Raw genomic sequence first — 25979 nt, forward strand, 5'->3', positions numbered from 1 at the left:
GAGGCAGAGGCAGAGGTCCACAGCACTAGGGAGAGAGAGATGACAGAAAGAGAGAGAGGAACATAGTGACTGAGGGAGGAGAGGCAGAGGTCCACAGCACTAGGAAGAGAGAGATGACAGAAAGAGAGAGAGGAAACATAGTGACTGAGTGAGGAGAGGTAGAGTTCCACAGCACTAGGGAGAGAGAGATGACAGAAAGAGAGAGAGGAAACATAGTGACTGAGTGAGGAGAGGTAGAGTTCCACAGCACTAGGGAGAGAGAGATGACAGAAAGAGAGAGAGGAACATAGTGACTGAGTGAGGGAGAGGTAGAGTTCCACAGCACTAGGGAGAGAGAGATGACGGAAAGAGAGAGAGGAACATGCCAAGTTGCCAGTTCAAAGTAGAGACAGCTGGTGTTCTCCTGTGGGGCAGAACTCCACTCCACTGCAGTCCGGAACACTCCAGGGTCAGACCAGAATCCCCTCTTAGCATAGCTCAGATCAGCTCAGCACAGCTCGGCCCCAAAGATGAATATTTCAGCAAGGACTTGCCCACAGGGTCAGTGGGTTCCTACACGGGAGGAGGAGTGCTAAGTGTGCAAAATCTGGCAACCCGTTAGATTTGGCAACTCCTTGCTCCCCACGTCATGCGTGTTAACTAGTCTTATCGTGATGGATGTTGAATGCTGGCTGGGGTAGTCACAGTCCATCTGTGCTGGTTGACCAGTGTGTCCCATTGGCTACTGGTCATTATAATTAGGACCTACCTTGACAACTGACAAATGCAGCATCAATGCCAAAGGTGTTGTGTGAACTCTGCCCCCTCAGTGCCATAACTACAGCATCAACACCGTTGTCCTGGAGAACCAGCCCCCTGGGACATCTGTCCTGCGTGTGCACGCCTTCGACGCGGACATGGGGGTCAACGGAGAGGTCAAATATGGGATCATGCACCGAGACGGGACATCATCCGGCTTCGTCATCAACCCTGACACAGGTTAGAAAACAGACTTCAGTCAGACTGTATCAGAACATCTCTATTTGATTGCTGTGGAATGGCTGACTGTACGTATCTGCAGGACATCAGTAACATACAGTAAAATACATTGTGTGTGTGTCTCCAGGTGTGATCAGCACCACTGTGAGTTTCGACCGCGAGCGCCAGAGAGAGTACTCCCTGTCTGTCACGGCGACAGACCTGGCCCAGGAGCCCCTCATCGGCATCTGCCAGATCACCATCCTCATCGCCGACCAGAACGACAACGACCCCAAGTTTGAGAACAGTCGCTACCAGTGTAAGAGTCATCTTTGTCACTCCTCCGTCACCTCCGTCACACCTTGGGTCATCTCCGTCACGCTCATCATTTCACCTCTGTCCTTCTCCTGTTTGGTTCAGACAATTTCATTATCAAATGTGTCCGTTGATCTTGCCTTGTCCAATACATTAAGTCATCTTATCAAGGTATTATAAAGGTATTATAAAGGTATTATAAAGGTATTATAAAGGTATTATCTTGGCTGCTGTCTTTTAATCCCCCAATACCAAATATGGTTGTTTAATGTTGAGTGGAACCAGTGTTCTCTCTAAGGGTTGCCCTGCCATAGACATAAAGGGACTGTCCCTTTATCCAAGCTTCCCTCTCCCCTCCTCCACACCCCTCCAACAAGTTCTTACTAAACCCTTTGCTTCCATTCTAAAACGCAACAGAGGAAAGGAGTTCAAACCGTTCCCCCATAAAATCATATTCAAGGCACGGGTACCAGGGATTTGTCCACTCGTGTGAGGGTTCCCTCCCTCACCTTGTTCTGCCAAGTGTAGTGTAAGGTCAAAGGTCAAGTCAAAACTGTGCTTGCTCAGCAATGTCCAGCAGCTCAAGGACCCAATGCCCTCCTATCCCAGTCCAATGTCACTGCCTTGTGGCTTCTGTGTCTTAACAGTTTTCAAGGTAAAGCAATATTGTGAAAGGTAAACCTGATGTATATATTAAATCACAGGTAATCCTGGAAAGCTTTTAAGACTGATGACAACGTTGCCGCCTCCCTGCCCTCCCTGGAGACCGTGTTTGTTTACCATGTGTGTTGATAAGCCCCATGTCAGAATCCCTTTTATCACATTAGAACAAGACTGTTGGAGTGGCTTATTCACTATTTAACTGGGAGACTGAAATGTTTCTAGGAAACGCATTTATTTCTGGTCTCTGTGACTGAAATGTTTCTAGGACACACGCATTTATTTCTGGTCTCTGTGACTGAAATGTTTCTAGGACACACGCATTTATTTCTGGTCTCTGTGACTGAAATGTTTCTAGGACACACGCATTTATTTCTGGTCTCTGTGACTGAAATGCGTTGATTTCAGCCGGAAACTTCCACCACCGCTGCTGTTGTTATTGCTCTTGTTGATGTTGCTCTTTGTCGGCGGTGATGTTAATGTGTTAACCCTTCGTGTGGCAGACTTCCTGCGCGAGGACACGCCGGTGGGGACTAGCTTCCTGCGAGCAGCGGCACACGATGATGACCAGGGGAGTAACGCCGCTATCGCCTACTCTCTGTCCCGTCAACAGCCGGCCTACCTGCACATCAACCCCAGCACAGGCTGGGTGTACGTCAACCACCCCATCTCACAGGTGGGGGCACAGCCACACACACCTACCACAATACACCATGAGGGGGCAATTCCTGTGCATGTGTGTGTGTGTTCGGTGTGTGTGTGTTCGGTGTGTGTGTGTTCGGTGTGTGTGTGTTCGGTGTGTGTGTGTTCGGTGTGTGTGTCTTCTCCTACCTTCTCCCCCAGTACCTCTTCTTTATGCACTGCAGGCTGCCTGTTGAAACAGGGGAATCCTTAACCCGCAGGTCCAGTACAGGTGTTTTACAGCCTCCTCCTGCACTCCCCCATGTGTTTGTGTACAGCACCCCCTGTGCTCCCTCCCTCCCAGTGTTTGTGTACAGCACCCCCTGTGCTCCCTCCCTCCCAGTGTGTGTGTACAGCACCCCCTGTGCTCCCTCCCTCCCAGTGTGTGTGTACAGCACCCCCTGTGCTCCCTCCCTCCCAGTGTTTGTGTACAGCACCCCCTGTGCTCCCTCCCTCCCAGTGTGTGTGTACAGCACCCCCTGTGCTCCCTCCCTCCCAGTGTGTGTGTACAGCACCCCCTGTGCTCCCTCCCTCCCAGTGTGTGTGTACAGCACCCCCTGTGCTCCCTCCCTCCCAGTGTTTGTGTACAGCACCCCCTGTGCTCCCTCCCTCCCAGTGTTTGTGTACAGCACCCCCTGTGCTCCCTCCCTCCCAGTGTTTGTGTACAGCACCCCCTGTGCTCCCTCCCTCCCAGTGTTTGTGTACAGCACCCCCTGTGCTCCCTCCCTCCCAGTGTGTGTGTACAGCACCCCCTGTGCTCCCTCCCTCCCAGTGTTTGTGTACAGAACCCCTTTCACTCCCTCCCAGTGTTTGTGTACAGCACCCCCTGTGCTCCCTCCCTCCCAGTGTGTGTGTACAGCACCCCCTGTGCTCCCTCCCTCCCAGTGTGTGTGTACAGCACCCCCTTCACTCCCTCCCTCCCAGTGTGTGTGTACAGCACCCCCTTCACTCCCTCCCTCCCAATGTGTGTGTACAGCACCCCCTTCACTCCCTCCCTCCCAGTGTGTGTGTACAGCACCCCCTTCACTCCCTCCCTCCCAGTGTGTGTGTACAGCACCCCCTTCACTCCCTCCCGCCCAGTGTGTGTGTACAGCACCCCCTTCACTCCCTCCCTCCCAGTGTGTGTGTACAGCACCCCCTTCACTCCCTCCCTCCCAGTGTGTGTGTACAGCACCCCCTTCACTCCCTCCCGCCCAGTGTGTGTGTACAGCACCCCCTTCACTCCCTCCCTCCCAGTGTGTGTGTACAGCACCCCCTTAACTCCATCCCTCCCAGTGTGTGTGTACACTGTACACCGATCCTTCCCACTGGCCTGATATCATCCACTGAGACTGCTGCACACCCTTTCTACCTCCCTCTGTGGATGCATATTAAACATGGCACGGTCTGGAATAACAACAATGCCCCTGTCTCTCTATATGTGTATATATAGCACTATGTATCTTACCCTGAGGAAGCATTATATTCACACATGCATAAATATATTTATGTGTGTGTGTGGATGCGTGCGTGTGTGCTTGCACGTTTATTTCCGACATTTGTCTGTCTCAGAGGGGAGTTGACACCCTGCAGTAACATTATATTTGTAGGGTTTGGGCTTTGTTTGCTAGGCGCTGACCTCTCTTTCTATTGTTTAGCTTTTCTTCTGCATCTCTCTTGTTTCCTGGTCTCTCTCTCTGTATTCTCTTGTTTCCTGGTCTCTCTCTCTGTATTCTCTTGTTTCCTGGTTTCTCTCTCTGTATTCTCTTGTTTCCTGGTCTCTCTCTCTGTATTCTCTTTTTTCCTGGTCTCTCTCTCTGTATTCTCTTGTTTCCTGGTCTCTCTCTCTGTATTCTCTTGTTTCCTGGTCTCTCTCTCTGTATTCTCTTGTTTCCTGGTTTCTCTCTCTGTATTCTCTTGTTTCCTGGTCTCTCTCTCTGTATTCTCTTGTTTCCTGGTTTCTCTCTCTGTATTCTCTTGTTTCCTGGTTTCTCTCTCTGTATTCTCTTGTTTCCTGGTTTCTCTCTCTGTATTCTCTTTTTTCCTGGTCTCTCTCTCTGTATTCTCTTGTTTCCTGGTCTCTCTCTCTGTATTCTCTTGTTTCCTGGTTTCTCTCTCTGTATTCTCTTGTTTCCTGGTTTCTCTCTCTGTATTCTCTTGTTTCCTGGTCTCTCTCTCTGTATTCTCTTGTTTCCTGGTCTCTCTCTCTGTATTTTCTTGTTTCCTGGTCTCTCTCTCTGTATTCTCTTGTTTCCTGGTCTCTCTCTCTGTATTCTCTTGTTTCCTGGTCTCTCTCTCTGTATTCTCTTGTTTCCTGATCTATCTATCTATCTATCTATCTATCTATCTATCTATCTATCTATCTATCTATCTATCTATCTATCTATCTATCTATCTATCTATCTATCTATCTATCTATCTATCTATCTATCTATCTATCTATCTATCTATCTCTCTCTCTATCTCTCTCTCTCTCTCTCTCTCTCTCTCTCTCTCTCTCTCTCTCTCTCTCTCTCTCTCTTTCAATTCAATTCAATTCAATTCAATTCAATTCAATTCAAGGGCTTTATTGGCATGGGAAACATGTGTGAACATTGCCAAAGCAAGTGAGGTAGACAACATACAAAGTGAATATATAAAGTGAAAAACAACTCAAATTAACAGTAAACATTACACATACAGAAGTTTCAAAACAGTAAAGACATTACAAATGTCATATTATATATATATATATATACAGTGTTTTAACAATGTACAAATGGTTAAAGGACACAAGATAAAATAAATAAGCATAAATATGGGTTGTATTTACAATAGTGTTTGTTCTTCACTGGTTGCCCTTTTCTCGTGGCAACAGGTCACAAATCTTGCTGCTGTGATGGCACACTGTGGAATTTCACCCAGTAGATATGGGAGTTTTTCAAAATTGGATTTGTTTTCGAATTCTTTGTGGATCTGTGTAATCTGAGGGAAATATGTCTCTCTAATATGGTCATACATTGGGCAGGAGGTTAGGAAGTGCAGCTCAGTTTCCACCTCATTTTGTGGGCAGTGAGCACATAGCCTGTCTTCTCTTGAGAGCCATGTCTGCCTACGGCGGCCTTTCTCAATAGCAAGGCTATGCTCACGGAGTCTGTACATAATCAAAGCTTTCCTTAATTTTGGGTCAGTCACAGTGGTCAGGTATTCTGCCGCTGTGTACTCTCTGTGTAGGGCCAAATAGCATTCTAGTTTGCTCAGTTTTTTTGTTAATTCTTTCCAATGTGTTAAGTAATTATCTTTTTGTTTTCTCATGATTTGGTTGGGTCTAATTGTGCTGTTGTCCTGGGGCTCTGTTCACAAACACAAACACACCCTACAGAGCCCCAGGACAACAGCACAATTAGACCCAACCAAATCATGTCTGTACATAATCAAAGCTTTCCTTAATTTTGGGTCAGTCACAGTGGTCAGGTATTCTGCCGCTGTGTACTCTCTGTGTAGGGCCAAATAGCATTCTAGTTTGCTCAGTTTTTTTGTTAATTCTTTCCAATGTGTTAAGTAATTATCTTTTTGTTTTCTCATGATTTGGTTGGGTCTAATTGTGCTGTTGTCCTGGGGCTCTGTAGGGTGTGTTTGTGTTTGTGAACAGAGCCCCAGGACCAGCTTGCTTAGGGGACTCTTCTCCAGGTTCATCTCTCTGTAGGTGATGGCTTTGTTATGGAAGGTTTGTGAATCGCTTCCTTTTAGGTGGTTGTAGAATTTAACGGCTCTTTTCTGGATTTTGATAATTAGTGGGTATCGGCCTAATTCTGCTCTGCATGCATTATTTGGTGTTCTACGTTGTACACGGAGGATATTTTTGCAGAATTCTCAAATTTGGTGTTTGTCCCATTTTGTGAAGTCTTGGTTGGTGAGCGGACCCCAGACCTCACAACCATAAAGGGCAATGGGCTCTATGACTGATTCAAGTATTTTTAGCCAAATCCTAATTGGTATGTTGAAATTTATGTTTCTTTTGATGGCATAGAATGCCCTTCTTGCCTTGTCTCTCAGATCGTTCACAGCTTTGTGGAAGTTACCTGTGGCGCTGATGTTTAGGCCAAGGTATGTATAGTTTTTTGTGTGCTCTAGGGCAACAGTGTCTAGATGGAATTTGTATTTGTGGTCCTGGTGACTGGACCTTTTTTGGAACACCATTATTTTGGTCTTACTGAGGTTTACTGTCAGGGCCCAGGTCTGACAGAATCTGTGCATAAGATGTAGGTGCTGCTGTAGGCCCTCCTTGGTTGGTGACAGAAGCACCAGATCATCAGCAAACAGCAGACATTTGACTTCGGATTCTAGCAGGGGGAGGCCGGGTGCTGCAGACTTTTCTAGTGCCCGCGCCAATTCGTTGATATATATGTTGAAGAGGGTGGGGCTTAAGCTGCATCCCTGTCTAACCCCACGACCCTGTGTGAAGAAATGTGTGTGTTTTTTGCCAATTTTAACCGCACACTTGTTGTTTGTGTACATTGATTTTATAATGTCGTATGTTTTACCCCCAACACCACTTTCCATCAGTTTGTATAGCAGACCCTCATGCCAGATTGAGTCGAAGGCTTTTTTGAAATCAACAAAGCATGAGAAGACTTTGCCTTTGTTTTGGTTTGTTTGGTTGTCAATTAGGGTGTGCAGGGTGAATACATGGTCTGTTGTACGGTAATTTGGTAAAAAGCCAATTTGACATTTGCTCAGTACATTGTTTTCATTGAGGAAATTTACGAGTCTGCTGTTAATAATAATGCAGAGGATTTTCCCAAGGTTACTGTTGACACATATTCCACGGTAGTTATTGGGGTCAAATTTGTCTCCACTTTTGTGGATTGGGGTTATCAGTCCTTGGTTCCAAATATTGGGGAAGATGCCAGAGCTAAGTATGATGTTAAAGAGTTTTAGTATAGCCAATTGGAATTTGTTGTCTGTATATTTGATCATTTCACAGGCCACAGGCCTTTTTGGGTTGGAGGCTTTTATTTTGTCCTGTAACTCATTCAATGTAATTGGAGAATCCAGTGGGTTCTGGTAGTCTTTAATAGTTGATTCTAAGATCTGTATTTGATCATGTATATGTTTTTGCTCTTTATTCTTTGTTATAGAGCCAAAAAGATTGGAGAAGTGGTTTACCCATACATCTCCATTTTGGATAGATAATTCTTCGTGTTGTTGTTTGTTTAGTGTTTTCCAATTTTCCCAGAAGTGGTTAGAGTCTATGGATTCTTCAATTGCATTGAGCTGATTTCTGACATGCTGGTCCTTCTTTTTCCGTAGTGTATTTCTGTATTGTTTTAGTGATTCACCATAGTGAAGGCGTAGACTCAGGTTTTCCGGGTCTCTATGTTTTTGATTGGACAGGTTTCTCAATTTCTTTCTTAGATTTTTGCATTCTTCATCAAACCATTTGTCATTATTTTTAATTTTCTTTGCTTTTCTATTTGAGATTTTTAGATTTGATAGGGAAGCTGAGAGGTCAAATATACTGTTAAGATTTTCTACTGCCAAGTTTACACCTTCACTATTACAGTGGAACGTTTTACCCAGGAAATTGTCTAAAAGGGATTGAATTTGTTGTTGCCTAATTGTTTTTTGGTAGGTTTCCAAACGGCATTCCTTCCATCTATAGCATTTCTTAATGTTACTCAGTTCCTTTGGCTTTGATGCCTCATGATTGAGTATTGCTCTGTTTAAGTAGACTGTGATTTTGTTGTAGTCTGATAGGGGTGTCAGTGGGCTGACTGTGAACGCTCTGAGAGACTCTGGGTTGAGGTCAGTGATAAAGTAGTCTACAGTACTACTGCCAAGAGATGAGCTATAGATGTACCTACCATAGGAGTCCCCTCGAAGCCTACCGTTGACTATGTACATACCCAGCGTGCGACAGAGCTGCAGGAGTTGTGACCCGTTTTTGTTGGTTATGTTGTCATAGTTGTGCCTAGGGGGGCATATGTGGGAGGGAATGCTGTCACCTCCAGGCAGGTGTTTGTCCCCCTGTGTGCTGAGGGTGTCAGGTTCTTGTCCGGTTCTGGCATTTAGGTCGCCACAGACTAGTACATGTCCCTGGGCCTGGAAATGATTGATTTTCCCCTCCAGGATGGAGAAGCTGTCTTCATTAAAATATGGGGATTCTAGTAGGGGGATATAGGTAGCACACAGGAGGACATTTTTCTCTGTTAGGATAATTTCCTTTTGAATTTCTAGCCAAATGTAGAATGTTCCTGTTTTGATTAATTTAATGGAGTGAGTTAGGTCTGCTCTATACCAAATTAGCATACCCCCTGAGTCCCTTCCCTGTTTCACACCTGGTAGTTTGGTGGATGGGACTACCAGCTCTCTGTAACCTAGAGGGCAACCAGTGGGTCCGTCTCCTCTATACCAGGTTTCTTGCAGGATGACAATGTCTGTATTACCGATTTCTTTGGTGAAGTCCGGGTTTCTGCTCTTTAGGCCAAAGGCAGATTACCTCAGGCCTTGGATATTCCAGGATAATATAGTGAAGGCTTTTTGTTCCATAGAGTGTCCAATGTTGTTGGTTGTGGTTTGGCCTCAGGCCAGTAAGTGTGAGCAGAGCCTGCTGAGCATCTGGTACATGCCATTGGCTTGGGCGAGTGTGAGAGTGGGGGTTGGGACTGTTTGCCCGCTCACTACCTGGGCGTATGTGTGGCTTCCATGTTGAGGCCCTCTTTGCGGGGGTGGGGTGCATGGGGTGGGCAGGAGTGGCATAGGTCTGATCTGAGGGGGCCTAAATGGGGTGTGGGCATGGTTGACGTGGGGGGGTGTTGATTGGTTGGGGTGGGGGTGTGGATGTGTCTGGGTGTGCTGTGGTCTGGATGTAATTCCTCTTGGCGTGGGTCCTCTATGTGTAGGTCCAGGGGGGGGGTCCTGCAGATCTGGGAGGGTGTCTCGCTGGTCTGGGTGGGGTGTCTATTGATCTGTTGCTCCTGTGTGAAGTGTTGGGGATACGTTTGAGAGCGATGTCCTTTAGAGTTCGGGCAAAGGTGGGCACTGCTGCCTTGTAGAGGTGGACATGGTCATAGAGGCTGTTCAAGTCCAGGGTGGACTGGTGGGCCAGGAAAACGTTTGGTTTTGAGGCACAGTCACGGGAAATACTTGCATTTACCCGCTGTATTGTGGCAGGGTGGAAGTCCTTTCGTGGTAGCAGGGTGGAGATACTCTCTCTCTCTCTCTCTCTCTCTCTCTCTCTCTCTCAGCCACAGCTGAGAAGGAAAAAGGGAGAGAGGGGAGAGGGTAAGATAGAGTGGGGAAGGTGGGAGCTTGAGGTTAGGTTCTAGGTGACCCGTACCAGCTAGTGAAATATTCATGCCTGATTCGCATCCGACACCTTTTAGCTCTTAAGTCTGGTCTCCATTTTGAGTTGACACAGATGAGGTTTGACAGGAGCGCTGAGGTTTGGGGGCGGGGTCGGGGGTTATAGTGATGGACCTGTTGGTTTCCTTCTTCCTTCCTTTCTGTGTGTGTGTGTGTGTGTGTGTGTGTGTGTGTGTGTGTGTGTGTGTGTGTGTGTGTGTGTGTGTGTGTGTGTGTGTGTGTGTGTGTGTGTGTGTGTGTGTGTGTGTGTGTGTGTGTGTGTGTGTGTGTGTGTGTCAGAGAACGTTGCTCAGCAGAGACCTAGCACACGTCAGGTAGAGTTATCCACCCTGTCAGGACAGAGACAACCACAACCGGCTCTCATTCCCTTTCTGTCTCCTTTTCCCTACTCTCTTCATTCCCCACCCTCCTCTGTCCCTATTTCTCCCTGCCCCTGTGTTCATGACTGGATGTCTGTATATTATGCATATATTGACATGTGCCTGGATTTGTGTGTGTATTTGCTTGTGTGCGTCATAAAAAAGCCCCCCCCCCCTTTGTTCTCCAAGTCCAACAACCTCCCAAAGTCAAATCAAGATGTGGAGAGAGTGACCCCATCGTCACCCTTCCACACAATGGACTTGTGAAGTCTCCCAGTTAATGTCCCATATAAATAATGCTAAATATTCCTCAACTTTAAATGTCACCCCTTTCTCTCGGACCTCTCTTCTCCGTATCAATGATCTGTTTAACCAAGCTTTCACACTCCCCTCGCAGAGAATCATTTATCTGAATACCTCCATGTCAGTTGGAATATCTCCTCTCTCATTGCTCCCTTTCTCTCTCTCCCTCTCTCTGTTTCTCGTTCTGTCTCTCCGTCTGTATCTCTCGCGTGATGTAAGGATGAACGACATCAGAGCAGTCTTCTGTAGACAGTAGGAAGGTTGTGGTTTAGAGGAGGAGGTCACTGGAAGGTCATGACACTGACTAAGTGGATAAGGTTGTAAATATGCTGCATCTGATCTGTTACTTAGTGGGTTGGAACAAACTGATGGAGACTGTTTCCATTCATTTGCACATGAAGGTACATTTAAGATGTGACAGAGGTGCTTCCAAGAGGGGTTTCAACCATGGGTTTTGTTCATCTCCATATGATTTCCATGTTTAACCTCCGTGTCGCCCCTCCTTCCTCTCTTCTATTTGTCGTCAGACGTCGAGGATCAGCCAGCAGATCGTGGCCACAGACGGGGGCAACAGGAGCAGCTCTGTGGAGCTGACGGTCATCATCACCAACGTGCACAACCAGCCGCCCCAGTGGGAGCAGCTAGAGTACTGGGTCACTGTGTCCGAGAACATCGTTCGCGACGCCAAGATAGTGGTGAGTAGACCTCATAGTGACCTTTTCCTTAACCAGGAGAGATGGTGTCTACTGACACTATGATATAAGGTCAACCACAACCATACATAGGTTTCTGGTAGTAGCCGCTGTGGTAGAGATGGTGGAATGCTCTACCAACTGCAACTTGGGGGAATGTTCCAACATGATAGCTTAATCTCTTTCCAACTGACCAAGATAATAAAGACCCCCCCAAAAGGAGTTCCCCACCCCACCAGCAGCTTGCCAAGATAGTGGTGACTAGGCTCCTATTAGTGCCTCCAGACAGACTGGCATCAACATCTCGAGGACCTTACTCCCTGTCGGAGGGGAAAGTAGTTCTTCTGAGACTATTCCCATCCTGTTCATCAGGAAAGAGAGCCTTGAGGAGCGGTGGTATAAATCTCACCTCACTTTCCCCAACCATCAGCATGTTTAGCAGGGTACTTCGAAACATTTCTGCCGAGGCGAGTACACAACCCTGCTACAGTTTACCTGACGAAACTGAAACATCACACTTTACCCCCGCCGCCTCCCTCCCAGTGCTTCTCCTCTTCCATCTTACCCCCGCCGCCTCCCTCTCAGTGCTTCTCCTCTTCCATCTTACCCCCGCCGCCTCCCTCCCAGTGCTTCTCCTCTTCCATCTTACCCCCGCCGCCTCCCTCCCAGTGCTTCTCCTCTTCCATCTTACCCCCGCCGCCTCCCTCCCAGTGCTTCTCCTCTTCCATCTTACCCCCGCCGTCTCCCTCCCAGTGCTTCTCCTCTTCCATCTTACCCCCGCCGCCTCCCTCCCAGTGCTTCTCCTCTTCCATCTTACCCCCGCCGCCTCCCTCCCAGTGCTTCTCCTCTTCCATCTTCCCCCGCCGCCTCCCTCCCAGTGCTTCTCCTCTTCCATCTTACCCCCGCCGCCTCCCTCCCAGTGCTTCTCCTCTTCCATCTTACCCCCGCTGCCTCCCTCCCAGTGCTTCTCCTCTTCCATCTTCCCCCGCCGCCTCCCTCCCAGTGCTTCTCCTCTTCCATCTTACCCCCGCCGCCTCCCTCCCAGTGCTTCTCCTCTTCCATCTTACCCCCGCCGCCTCCCTCCCAGTGCTTCTCCTCTTCCATCTTACCCCCGCCGCCTCCCTCCCAGTGCTTCTCCTCTTCCATCTTACCCCCGCCGCCTCCCTCCCAGTGCTTCTCCTCTTCCATCTTACCCCTGCTGCCATCCATGCCCGTCTTCATTTTGCACACGATTCAAAAGTATGCTACAAATGTTAAATGTAATGTTAGAAGATTTCCCCTGATAGTGTTTCCTTTAATAGTAGTGAGTCAGTTTTTGAAAAGGAGAGGGCGCGGGACGTATTGACGCTACTTTTGCCAAAATCATGTTCATTCACTCGCTTTGCTTCGCTTGTCGTTTTTGATAACCTGTTTTTAAATATGTTCCCAGGCCCCTTTTTTTGACAACACCGAATTAGAATTGATCCCTCTATGGCAGGAGATGGCAGAAACGCAACGAGCCACCCGGTATCTGTGTCAGCGTTGACACGGGACACAAAGGGAGCGAGGAGAGGGAAGGAGATAAAATTATACACCCTGTTGAGACTCTACAATGGTCTCTTATTGCCTCGGACTGCGCAACAGAGGGAGACGCTTAATTACTGTATTCATCTCCTGACAGCTCAGCTCTCACAGCTTCACTGGGAGAGAAAGAGATGGAGAGAGTGAAGGAGAGAGAGAGAGGGACAGAAAGAGAGAGAGGGACAGAAAGAGAGAGAGGGACAGAAAGAGAGAGAGGGACAGAAAGAGAGAGAGGGACAGAAAGAGAGAGGGACAGAAAGAGAGAGGGACAGAAAGAGAGAGGGACAGAAAGAGCGAGAGAGAGGGACAGAAAGAGAGAGAGAGAGAGAGAGAGAGAGAGACTAATCCACTAGAGGCTCAAAGTCAAAAACATTAATACAGACGTCTCCCTCAAAGCGGTTGTTCGGTGGAATTGGAAAATAGGGAAGGCTATGTCACATTCTTTCTCTTTCAGATGACCTTCAGGTCTCCCTCTCAGTCTTTCTCTCCTTATCTCTCTCTTTTTCTCTCTCTGTCCCTCCATGTCTCTCTTGAACCCCTCTCTGGAACCAGTTGGTCGATGGCCAAAACTCTTTCTCTTCCCACCTCCACCCCCTTCCTCTCCTCCTTGTTGGTTTTTTCTTCCACCGAGGCGGCATTATTGCGGCTATGTAGATAGTTGTTTTAAATTTAGCAGGGCTAATATGATCTGTTAATTACATTGTTGCCAGGGATGAGAGACACGGATGCAGGGAGAAATCTCCATATCAATGAGGCCCTTCTCCTGTGGAGAGCCAGTAGGATGGTTGCTTTTGTCTCATCAGCGCTGTCAACGCACTTTCCTCCTCAGGCCTCTTTTTTTGGTGTTGAGGATGTGTGGGGGTTGTTTTTGGGTCCATCTCTTTTTGAAGTGGAGTGATGGAGCAGGAGGAGAGTGCCGCGTTGTTTACATACCCTGGGCTTATTCATTGGGGGGTGCAGCCTGTCAAAGATAGATCTGACACAATTCTCTGGTGTGCTAAACACACATACATACTAGAAGTCACCCACTGCAATACACAAGGAATATGCAGCAGGTGAAAGGTAGACGACTGAACACAAACACAACCCTTTCTCGACACCAAAACATGTTCGAGGCCTGCCATTTAGCTTGACAGCAGTGTAGCTAATGCTACGCTAGGCCAGGCTAAGCTAGGCTTCATCTCTGATCCCCCCCCCCACCCCAGACACCATTGATGTGTAATGACATGATTTCTCATTAGAGCTATGTCTGTGCCGCCTCAGCTTTAGGCTTGGTGCATTGTGCCATTGAGAGGACTTGCTAGGCACCCCTGAACTGATATGCGAGAAATGGAGCTTCTTGTCAGTTGTTGACTTATTGAATTCAGATGAGCGCTTTCTTATGAACATGAACATATGGAAGATGACTCTAGTAAATGTTGGCTGCATGTTGACATCTTATGGTCAAACTTATGAGCCCTTTATGATGTTGTTCATGGATGCATTATGGCCTAGTTGGTACCATTCATGACAACTTTATTGATGGCCACATTGACCCCATAAAGGTCAACTGTTACTGTCTCCTCTGTGACTTGTGCAGTGACTGTGCATGTGCCAAAGGCCAGTCCCAACGGGGCTCTACATGTGGTCTCGCATGTCTTCGCTAATAGAAGAAGGCACACCACTTTCCCTAGAGATCACCGAGCCCTGTATGAAAGGGTCGTGCTCTTCTACTCTCAGCCCTTTCCTTCATTGATTTCTCTCTGCTTCTTTCTTTTTATCTCTCCTCTCATCTCTCCTCTGTCTCCCCCCCCACCCCATCCCCTCTGTCCCCTCCCTCTTCCAAACTCTTTCAGGAAGCTCCATAAGTTGGTGTAATGGTCCACTATAGTCCCTGTAGTGTGGTGGGCTCAATAGGTTTACTAATGGTGGTTAACGGCAGCCTCTGATTGGCTAGACAGATAATATTGCCTTTTATAAAAGCTTCCAAGATAACGGCTGCCGGGAGTTACCATGGTAGTCACTGGCCTTTTAATGGAGAAAACTTTCAACACTTCCAACCGTTAGTGGAGAATCGTTATTAGCCAGAGAACTTGTTCACTTTCTCTCTTTTTTCTTCTGCTCTCTCTCTTTTCATTTACAAACTGTCTTTATCTACACTCGCCCTCTCTCTTTCTATCCCTCTCTCTTTCTCTCTTTTCATTTACAAACTGTCTTTATCTACACTCGCCCTCTCTCTTTCTCTCCCTCTCTCTTTCTCTCCCTCTCTCTTTCTCTCCCTCTCTCTTTCTCGCCCTCTCTCTTTCTCTCCCTCTCTCTTTCTCTCCCTCTCTCTTTCTCGCCCTCTCTCTTTCTCTCCCTCTCTCTTACTCTCCCTCTCTCTCTCTCTCTTTTCATTTACAAACTGTCTTTATCTACACTCGCCCTCTCTCTTTCTCTCCCTCTCTCTTTCTCACCCTCTCTCTTTCTCTCCCTCTCTCTTTCTCTCCCTCTCTCTCTCTCTCTTTTCATTTACAAACTGTCTTTATCTACACTCTCCCTCTCTCTTTCTCTCCCTCTCTCTTTCTCTCCCTCTCTCTTTCTCTCCCTCTCACACTGTACAATGTCTCTCTGTACTAATATAACTTGAACAACAAAGCACTTCACAACAATTATACAGAGTTTTTTCCCCCTCTCTCTCTATCGCTCTCTAGTTCCACTCTAAGTACAGTATTTACTCCCTGGTGTGGAGCAACTGACTGTTAAAATCTGTTCTGTGCTTTGGGAGCCTTCACAGTAATTCATCCTTAGAACTCTAAATACAAATTAGGCTTGTTAAACAGTATAATGCATTCATTAGCATCCCTGAGCTGCCTTGTTGTGTTACCGAGTGCCTCTGTTCATCTACCCAACTATCTCTTTTTTCTCTCTCTCCCTCTCACCTCCCTCCTCCATCCATCTATCTATCTATCTATCTATCTATCTATCTATCTATCTATCTATCTATCTATCTATCTATCTATCTATCTATCTATCTATCTATCTATCTATCTATCTATCTATCTATCTATCTATCTATCTATCTATCTATCTATCTATCTATCTATCTATCTATCTATCTATCTATCTATCTATCTATCTATCTATCTATCTATCTATCTATCTATCTATCTATCTATCTATCCATCTGTCCATCTATTCATCTATCCATCTATCCATCTATCTATCTATCTCTCCGTCTCCCTAATTAAACATTTAAATATCGAGCCTCTCATTGTGGAATTATCTCAAGGAACAATAATTAGCAAATTTCCAAACGCGGTAATTGCAACCTTGAGGAAGTAATTAAGGGGACTTGTTCTTTAGCACGCCGGCGAGATAATGGGGTATCATTCCCATCATGCTCCTGTTCCAGGGCTCGCCCATGTAAACTGGGGAGGGGAGGCCCGGTGCGTGAGGGGTCTTTAATAAGGTGGAATACAAGAGGTTGGACAAGTTTTGTATTTTCTCAGCAGATAATCAAAATCAATTATTGAAGCTAAACTCATGCTGGCATGAATATTTCAACACAACAAGGCTTTTGAAGCATAAAAGTGAGAAAAAAAAATTGCGAGAAGCTGAGGTAGGTGGGAAGTTGGGGGTCCACAGGGGCAACTCTGGGGTCTCGCTAACGCACTAGCTCGCTCCCGGAGAGAGAGAGAGAGAGAGAGAGAGAGAGCGCCCTCTTCCACTGAGTCGGAAAGGAAAGTCTGAGAGCTTTTCGCTGTTGCGTTATCTTCAGGTGTTCTCCCTGACTCTCTCATTCTATCTCTTTAGCTCTAACCAAGTATAGTGAGTCATGGACATACAATACAACCATGCTACTTTCAATGTTCTCCCTGACTCTCTCATTCTATCTCTTTAGCTCTAACCAAGTATAGTGAGTCATGGACATACAATACAACCATGCTACTTTCAATGTTCTCCCTGACTCTCTCATTCTATCTCTTTAGCTCTAACCAAGTATAGTGAGTCATGGACATACAATACAACCATGCTACTTTCAATGTTCTCCCTTCCAATGCTTTTCCTCTTATGTTATTGCAATTCCATAATGGGTAACAATGGCTTTTGGTGTTGTTCAACAGATAGAAATATGATTTGGTTTTTGTTGTGCTGTTAGATTTCAACCTGACTTCCAGGATCGTTTTTTCAGACAGTGACTCACTCAGACGGTGGCTCAGTCTTGCATGTCCAGATAATCATGCAAAAAGTTCAAATCTATCCGGTGCCATTTTAATTTTCAAATTTTCCATTGTTGTTTGGAGTCCAAGAACAGTGCCTGGTTACACTCCAGTCAGTTAATGAGAAGATTGAATGCCTTTGTTTGCCAGACTTGGACTCAAACGCTACCATTCCACTACAGCACTCTCTGCTGTAATCTTTCATTCTTATACATCCGAAATGGACGATTTGCAAATGTAGACAGCCATGTCAGAATACTGGACGTTTGAAGAATCTCAGAATCTCCAGTAGTGTAGATATGGTGAATTTGAAGAGTTTGTGTGTGTGTGTGTGTGTGGGGGGGGGACCTCTGCTGGATCTAAGCAGAATGAGTGGTGAAGTGAGGTTCATTCGGCCATGGTTAATGTAATCCTTCCCTGTCAAGGTTGTGACTCTGGCTGTGTGGCAGCGAAAGGACAACATGGGCCTTAAAAGCTCTAGTGTACTGTACACACACGCACACACACACCGCACTCAAGTGCACACACACCGATTCATACACACACATATACACACACACACACACAGCGCAGCACACACACACACACACAGATACATACACACACACAGCGCAGCACACACACACACAGATACATACACACACATATACACACACACACACATATACACACACACACAGCGCAGCACACACACACACAGATACATACACACACATATACACACACATATACACACACACACACACAGCGCAGCACACACACACACACAGCATCATTGTGGCAGGACAAGTGGCAAAGAGAACATGGGTCTTAAAAGCTCCACCTGCTTCCTGCTTTTATAGGTCAGACCCTTTTGCGGTAGGGCACTGCACGTGAGCACACACACACCAACACACACATTCACCTGCTCACACACACATTCACAGTCAGGCACACACAGTAGATTCCCGAATAACACCCCTCTTAAAACTTTCTCATGGTTCGCTAGTATCTTTGCCCATAGATGGTTTACGCCATTATTTTGACATGTTTGGACAAGAGCTAGAACTATGAATTCTTGAACACACTTAAACATACTATGCTTGAAATGGTGTGCTTACTTCATAGTGTCATCTATTTAATAAATGCTCTCATTTATGGAGTTCGTTTGGAAGAACCCTTGAAGTAACAAATGATTTGGTGCCAGACAGGTTGCAGCTGTGACCCATAATGGAGTCCTCAGAACAATGAGAATCCTGCCTGTTGTCCCTGTGAGTGTAGGATGACGTCCTTCCAACCGCCCCATATGTTTCATACAGAGAGGGAAAGAAAACATTCTCACACCTGACCTCCATACTGGTATAAACAGGAAGGGGGGGGCATCAATTAGTGTGACACAATGTCTGTGAAATCCCATTGATGGGCTCCCTCTGTACCCAGGTATGCGCGGCAGCGATATACTTCCCCGTATCATTTCCTGTCACTTTGGTTTTCTCTGCCACGGTTCCTGGAAAAGAGAGAGTGGGAGCGTTGTGAAAACCCTGCAGCCTTCATTTAGAACCGGATAGTCTGGAGCTGATTTTCCAGTGGAAAGTGTCTCCATAAAATTATCAGTTATATCAGTTCAATAGGAACTTTGATGGATTAGACTTGGAGTGTCTCCAATATATTCCTGAAGTGGAGTCAGCAGTAGGGAGATGTTTGTGCTGATTTTAAATGGGTCCGCTCACTAATAATGCAAATTATCTTTAGGGAGCTTTGGCCAAAGCCAACTCCTTTTGTTAGTCATTGGCTCTTTTTCAGTAATTCACCTCCAAGATAAACAAAACAAATCTATGGGACATTACAGCATGCCCAAGCAGGTTCCTCCTAGTTTTCTGTGTTGTACTTCAGGAACACACACTGGTACTCAAATGAACCTGCACAGACAAAAGAACACACTCACTCTGTTAAGACATTCATATGAACACACACACACTCATTCACTCTGTTCAGACATGCATATACACTTGAATATATATCCACCTCCCTATCCTTTCACTAATGTTGTCATATCCTGCTTCCTCTCCTCCAGACTATCAAGGCCACCTCACCGCTGGGTGACTCTAGAGTGACCTATAACCTTGAAGAGGGTCAGGTGCCGGAGACCAACATGCCTGTCCGTTTCTACATCAAACCCAACAGGGCTGATGGCTCTGCATCCATACTGGTGGCTGAACCTCTGGACTGTGAGACCACGCGCTTCTTCACACTAAGGGTCAGAGTGCAGAACGTAGCTGCTGTTCCACTGGCCTCTTTTACTACCGTCTACGTCAATGTTACAGGTAGGAGGCATTTTAACAGTGTGTACAGTGTAAACTCTTAGATTTTAACAGTGTGTATAATGTACACTCTTAGATTTTAACAGTGTGTATAGTGTACACTCTTAGATTTTAACAGTGTGTATAGTGTACACTCTTAGATTTTAACAGTGTGTAAATCAAATCAAATCAAATGTATTTATATAGCCCTTCGTACATCAGCTGATATCTCAAAGTGCTGTATAGAAACCCAGCCTAAAACCCCAAACAGCAAGCAATGCAAGTGTAGAAGCACGGTGGCTAGGAAAAACTCCCTAGAAAGGCCAAAACCTAGGAAGAAACATAGAGAGGAACCAGGCTATGTGGGGTGGCCAGTCCTCTTCTGGCTGTGCCGGGTGGAGATTATAACAGAACATGGCCAAGATGTTCAAATGTTCATAAATGACCAGCATGGTCCAATAATAATAAGGCAGAACAGTTGAAACTGGAGCAGCAGCACGGTCAGGTGGACTGGGGACAGCAAGGAGTCATCATGTCAGGTAGTCCTGGGGCATGGTCCTAGGGCTCAGGTCCTCCGAGAGAGAGAAAGAAAGAGAGAATTAGAGAGAGCATATGTGGGGTGGCCAGTCCTCTTCTGGCTGTGCCAGGTGGAGATTATAACAGAATATGGCCAAGATGTTCAAATGTTCATAAATGACCAGCATGGTCGAATAATAATAAGGCAGAACAGTTGAAACTGTATAGTGTACACTCTTAGATTTTAACAGTGTGTACAGTGTACACTCTTAGATTTTAACAGTGTGTATAGTGTACACTCTTAGATTTTAACAGTGTGTATAGTGTACACTCTTAGATTTTAACAGTGTGTATAGTGTACACTCTTAGATTTTAACAGTGTGTACAGTGTACACTCTTAGATTTTAACAGTTGGAGACTTTTATCTCCCTCACCAACTTCAAACATCAGCTATCTGAGCAGCTAACCGATCGCTGCAGCTGTACATAGTCTATTGGTAAATAGCCCACCCTTTTTCACCTACCTCATCCCCATACTGTTTTTATTTATTTACTTTTCTGCTCTTTTGCACACCAATATCTCTACCTGTACATGACCATCTGATCATTCATCACTCCAGTGTTAATCTGCAAAATTGTAATTATTTGCCTACCTCCTCATGCCTTTTGCACACATTGTATATAGACTCCCCCTTTGGTTTCTACTGTGTTATTGACTTGTTAATTGTTTACTCCATGTGTAACTCTTTGTTGTCTGCTCACACTGCTATGCTTTATCTTGGCCAGGTCGCAGTTGCAAATGAGAACTTGTTCTCAACTAGCCTACCTGGTTAAATAAAGGTGAAATAAAAAAATAAAAAACAGTGTGTATAGTGTACACTCTTAGATTTTAACAGTGTGTACAGTGTAAACTCTTAGATTGTAACAGTGTGTATAGTGTACACTCTTAGATTTTAACAGTGTAAACTCTTAGATTTTAACAGTGTAAACTCTTAGATTTTAACAGTGTAAACTCTTAGATTTTAACAGTGTGTACAGTGTAAACTCTTAGATTTTAACAGTGTGTATAGTGTAAACTCTTAGATTTTAACAGTGTGTACAGTGTACACGCTTAGATTTTAACAGTGTAAACTCTTAGATTTTAACAGTGTGTACAGTGTAAACTCTTAGATTTTAACAGTGTAAACTCTTAGATTTTAACAGTGTGTACAGTGTACACTCTTAGATTTTAACAGTGTAAACTCTTAGATTTTAACAGTGTGTACAGTGTAAACTCTTAGAATTTAACAGTGTGTACAGTGTAAACTCTTAGATTTTAACAGTGTGTACAGTGTAAACTCTTAGATTTTAACAGTGTGTACAGTGTAAACTCTTAGAATTTAACAGTGTGTACAGTGTAAACTCTTAGATTTTAACAGTGTGTACAGTGTACACTCTTAGATTTTAACAGTGTGTATAGTGTAAACTCTTAGAATTTAAACTGTGTGTACTAGTGTGAACGCTGGATACATTTACTCCTGAGACATGCAACTTATGGAGACAACTGTGGTCCTCTGTAGCTCAGTTGATAGAGTGGTGCTTGTACTGCCAGGGTCGTGGGTTCAGTTCCTGGGGCCTGTAAATTGTATGCACTCATGACTGCAAATTGCCTTGGATAAAAGTGTCTGCTAAATGGATTATATTATATGTACAATACCTTGGCCACACCTTTTCATCTTGGGTCATGAACTTGCTGGAAGTGAGTTTTATGAGGAAAATAGAGAGAGAAGACAGCAAGCAGGCTTGAGCAGTAGGGAACAGTGAAGGGCTTTCCAACACAACATAAATACTTGAATCTCCAGCTCAGTTAATGAAGGTGGGAGGCTGAAAGGTAATGACAGGGAAGATGTAGTCCCTCGAAGCCTGTTGGAGGAAGGTGTAATCAGCTAGCGACAGAGAACACTAGCGGCTAAAATTACTGATTATTTAGCGATGACTCATACCACATGCGCCAGTGAAGGAGGCGGGAACACAAATATCTAGTTCTAATAGCATAAAGAAAAGAGGGTATTCTTGTATGACTTTGTCAATAATTGTATTTTTGGGACATTTAGGGAAATCACAAATGTTCCTAATCTCATGTATATCTAGAGAGTAGTCTTAAAACCTGGAGAGACAGTGGCGTATGAGTTGGGTTTGTCTACTTAGCATTAGCATTGTTGAGGTCAAAACAATAGGTGTGGTAGGACCTCTGTTAGCAGGCTCTTAATAGAAGGCCTGTATCACCTCCCTAACCCTGACCTCTGGCCTGTCTCTCCCCTCTCCAGATGTAAACGACAACGTTCCCTTCTTCCTGTCCTCCACCTATGAGGCTACCGTTCCAGAGGGGGCAGAGATCGGAACATCGGTGGTGCAGGTTTCTGCTACGGACCTCGATTCAGGCCTCCATGGAATGGTGAGGACCCCTGCAGACTCTATTGCGAATGACTACATTTCCCACAATCACTTGATTTTCTTACCATTTCAAATTAGAATAATTCAACAGAAACACAATATTGTATATAACTTTGTCCTGATTTTGCATTAATGTTTCGATCTTTGTCTACAGATAAACTATGTGATCTTGAAGGATGACAGTGGAGACTCTCAGTACTTCAGTATTAACTCCTACACTGGGGTCATACACACCCGGGCCTCGTTTGACCGTGAGCAGAAAGGTTCCTACCTCATAGAGGTCCAGTCTCAGGACAGCTCCGAGTCAGCCAGGCCTGGACAGCAGGGCCAGCCCAACACTGGTGGGTATCTCACATAGCTACACTCCTATGTATACACACATGTTTGCAGTCCACACACAGGCACACCTGTCCAGACAGGGAATCTCTGAGTATCATACTGTCTCATAATAGGTAGCTCTGTCCACTTACCCACCCTATCCTCCATCAACCCCCCCATTACCTAACCAGTCAATAACACATCAGTCGTTTTCTAACCAGGCAGTAACAGGAACACACACAGAAACACACACACACACACCAGCTGGCTCAATCCCTGTTATTAGAGCATGAACTTCATTCATTAAGACGTCGTTAGCGATGCGCTAATGGAACGAGCTAATGGCTAATCGGGGTTTTGGGTCAATAATGACTCGCACACAGAGGTACAGCAAAAGAATAGTGATGCTACAATCATCCCACCAACACGCTGTTTGTTCAAGCCATCAAGGTCCCGCTAGAGTTCATATGGAAATGACTAGCTAATGCACATTATTCTCCCTTTTGCCCCTGTTGGTATTACACTGCTGTGTTCTGTGAGGTTAGATGGTTACTGCTTCTGTTTTCTCTTGCCAGGTGGAATACTTAGAGTAATGTACTCTCTTTTTAATGTCTTTGGTCCACATAGACCAAGCCAATATAATTTGATGTCAGAGTACTATACATTAGTGTTGCACTCTAGGTCCATGCTTCAGTTTGGATTGGTTGTTAGTAAAGATCCCTCTCATTGGTTCACACAGACACGGCCTACGTACGGATCCTTGTGACAGACGTCAACGACAACGCTCCGGCTTTCGCCCAATCGGTGTACGAGGTGAGCGTGGAGGAAGACAAGGAGGTGGGCTTCGTCCTCATCACCGTGACGGCCAATGATGAAGATGAAGGTGAGGCACATTGGGCTTGGTCTCAGGGTGGGGAGGGTTCAATCAGTCAACCTGGGTTTAGACTTTTTTGTTGTTGAAAAAAACAGCGCTCACAATGATAAGTTAATAAGTAAAGTTATTGGTGCTAGTTTCCTGGGACGTAGTTCTAACATTATTTGGACAGCACTGTTTATAATTCTAATGTTTACTCCCATGGAAGATTATCTTTCATCTTTACAAAGGCCTTGGCAGATACAAGTCTGAAGACACACAAACATAACAATTGAGAATTGAATGTAAGCACAATGTCAGTCCTCTGGGTCCAGTAGTCATAATGTCTTTGTTGAAGTGCCCGATACCCATAGAGGACTTGGGCTCTAGTGGTACAGTGTGTGTTGATCCTGGTGTCGCTTTTCCTACTTGTCTGTTCAACTCTGTCTCTCGACTGTAATGGAATCACACACTCTCCCCCTGTCACTTCCCTCTCTGCTTATGAATTCCTGTCCATATCAAGTTGAATGTTCTGTTGATGCTCTGACAGGCTCCACAGAGATTAAGAAAAGTATAGGAGGTATATTTATGTAAAGAATACTCTCTGTCTTTCTCTCTCCGTCTCTGACTCCCACTCTGTCACTCTCTCTCTATTCCTCTCATTTTCTGTCAGAGCGTGTTAGCAAATCTCTGTGGTGAATGTGGGAGGTATGGATGCGGCCCCCCGAGGTAGTCATTTGATGTTTGTCTCTTTGTTTTTGTTTGTCCCTCGTCTCTCTTCCTCTGAAAATTAATAAATAAGAAAAGCAGTGTGCCGTCTTAATGACAACGGTAAATCCTTTGTGGGAGTAGATGTCGATCGTTGTTTTGGTGGAAATGACACCTTCCATGCTGCTAACGCAGGTGTTGAAATGACACCTGATTTAATGGGCTGCTACATTACATTTAAAGAGTTAGTAAATGACTAAGACGAGAAGTGGGGCCACCATTTTGAATTTAGGGTTTGTTTTTGTTTTTCCTTTCCAATGTTCAGTTGAATTAGCAACTGTCTTGGCTCTGCTTTTTATCCCTCTTCAGACACCCCTAGCCTGATCCCTTGGTGGATTTGTAAAAGCATACATCCCAAAAAGACACTGAAGCAGAATTAAGAAGTGCTAAGATAGCAAACTTACCGCAAACAACAACTATAATTCCCTCCCAAATGCTCCGGCTTATCCCACCACCGCTCTGTAGACTTTACCCCAATTCGCCATCTCAACAATGTGTCCCTCTGGTAATTAGGGAAAATGTCTCTCTCAACGGAGAGACAGGAGTGAGTGGAATAAACTGCCGCGGTGGCCATTTTGTTTCCCCCTGGCCTCCCACGCAGGTGTCCAAGCAGGGAGATGATCTGTATTAGCGGGGAGATTAGCTGTAAAACATGACACGATCCCTGGCTAAGCGCTAGCCTTGCTGAGCAGGCAGGTCTTGAGGGGAGGTTTGAGCTCAGCCACTCCTGGCTATGCTTGTGGTGGTGGAAGTAGGGTTGATGTCTGCCTGTGTAGTCTCTCATCTCGTGGTGTTTCATCTCAGATCCTCTCGTCTCATTTCTCATATTTCAGATCGGCTCATTTTGTGTCTCTCCTCTCCTTCCCTCTCTTGCAGCTTTCCTGGCTCATCTCTGGTCTTTCCACTGCTCTCTCTCTCTCTCTCTCTCTCTACCTCTACCTCATTATTCTGTCTTTCCCTCTCCTCCCCTCTGTTTTCTTTTCTTGTGCTATTGTCCCATTTTCCGGGGTCGAGTAAGTCAGTTCAGTGTCCCATGTTGGTGCTGGAGGTGACAGTGTTCCAATAGATCAGTGGTTGACTGTCACACTCCACAGCCCTGTGATACATACACACACAGCTTAGTGAAACAGTTCAGGTGAAATCACCTCAGTGTTCATTGACCAGTGAAGCTTGCCTGCCCTGATGTCTATCCGCCCTCTCATCACATAATCACACACTCACACAACAACACACACACCCACTGTCGTTGGTCCAGGTGTGCATGTGTGTGTGCTTCCGTAATAGGATTAGTCGATCTGACCTCCAGTTTATATATGGTCCCCTGCTCTTAGAGCCTCTCACCACCTGTCAACATCCACAAACCATTGAGCATTATAATGATGACACACACACACACACACACAAAATATCCATACAACAATACACCTTTATCGTGCTAGTGGTGTGACAAGACAATTCACATCTCATAACTCTCCCCATTACAAGCTTCAGCTGAGGTACTTCCATTGGTTTCTCTGCTACCTCTCTTTACCAGCCACCACTGTTCCACCATACGGTGGATGCTACTCCTCAACAGAGATAGTCAAGTAGACAAACACATGGAGAGATCTGTTTCAAATGAGAATATCCTTACTTTTGAGTCTGATGCCCATATACACTCTCCTAATTCCAATCCCTCTGTGTATTTCATTTCAAAGCACATCAAGGGCACTTTTCCATGAAATCCCAATATTTTCCCATTACACTCCCAGTGGAAGTTGGGGAATTGAAATAATTAGG

At 45.5% G+C, this 25979-nt stretch overlaps 1 protein-coding gene across 1 annotated transcript in view; it reads left to right on the plus strand.

Moving 5' to 3' along the window:
- LOC109903597 (neural-cadherin) overlaps positions 1–25979 on the plus strand; it is a 142507-nt gene that overhangs the window by 92507 nt on the left and 24021 nt on the right. Inside the window, exons 9-16 of the mRNA XM_031788899.1 lie at positions 810–978; positions 1106–1276; positions 2436–2608; positions 11129–11296; positions 19088–19337; positions 22135–22262; positions 22416–22602; positions 23319–23462. Coding sequence (XP_031644759.1) covers positions 810–978; positions 1106–1276; positions 2436–2608; positions 11129–11296; positions 19088–19337; positions 22135–22262; positions 22416–22602; positions 23319–23462 — 1390 coding nt within the window. The remainder of the gene's footprint in view (positions 1–809; positions 979–1105; positions 1277–2435; positions 2609–11128; positions 11297–19087; positions 19338–22134; positions 22263–22415; positions 22603–23318; positions 23463–25979) is intronic.

Source organism: Oncorhynchus kisutch, linkage group LG2 (assembly GCF_002021735.2).
Source record: "Oncorhynchus kisutch isolate 150728-3 linkage group LG2, Okis_V2, whole genome shotgun sequence".
NCBI classification, from domain to species: Eukaryota; Metazoa; Chordata; class Actinopteri; order Salmoniformes; family Salmonidae; genus Oncorhynchus; species Oncorhynchus kisutch.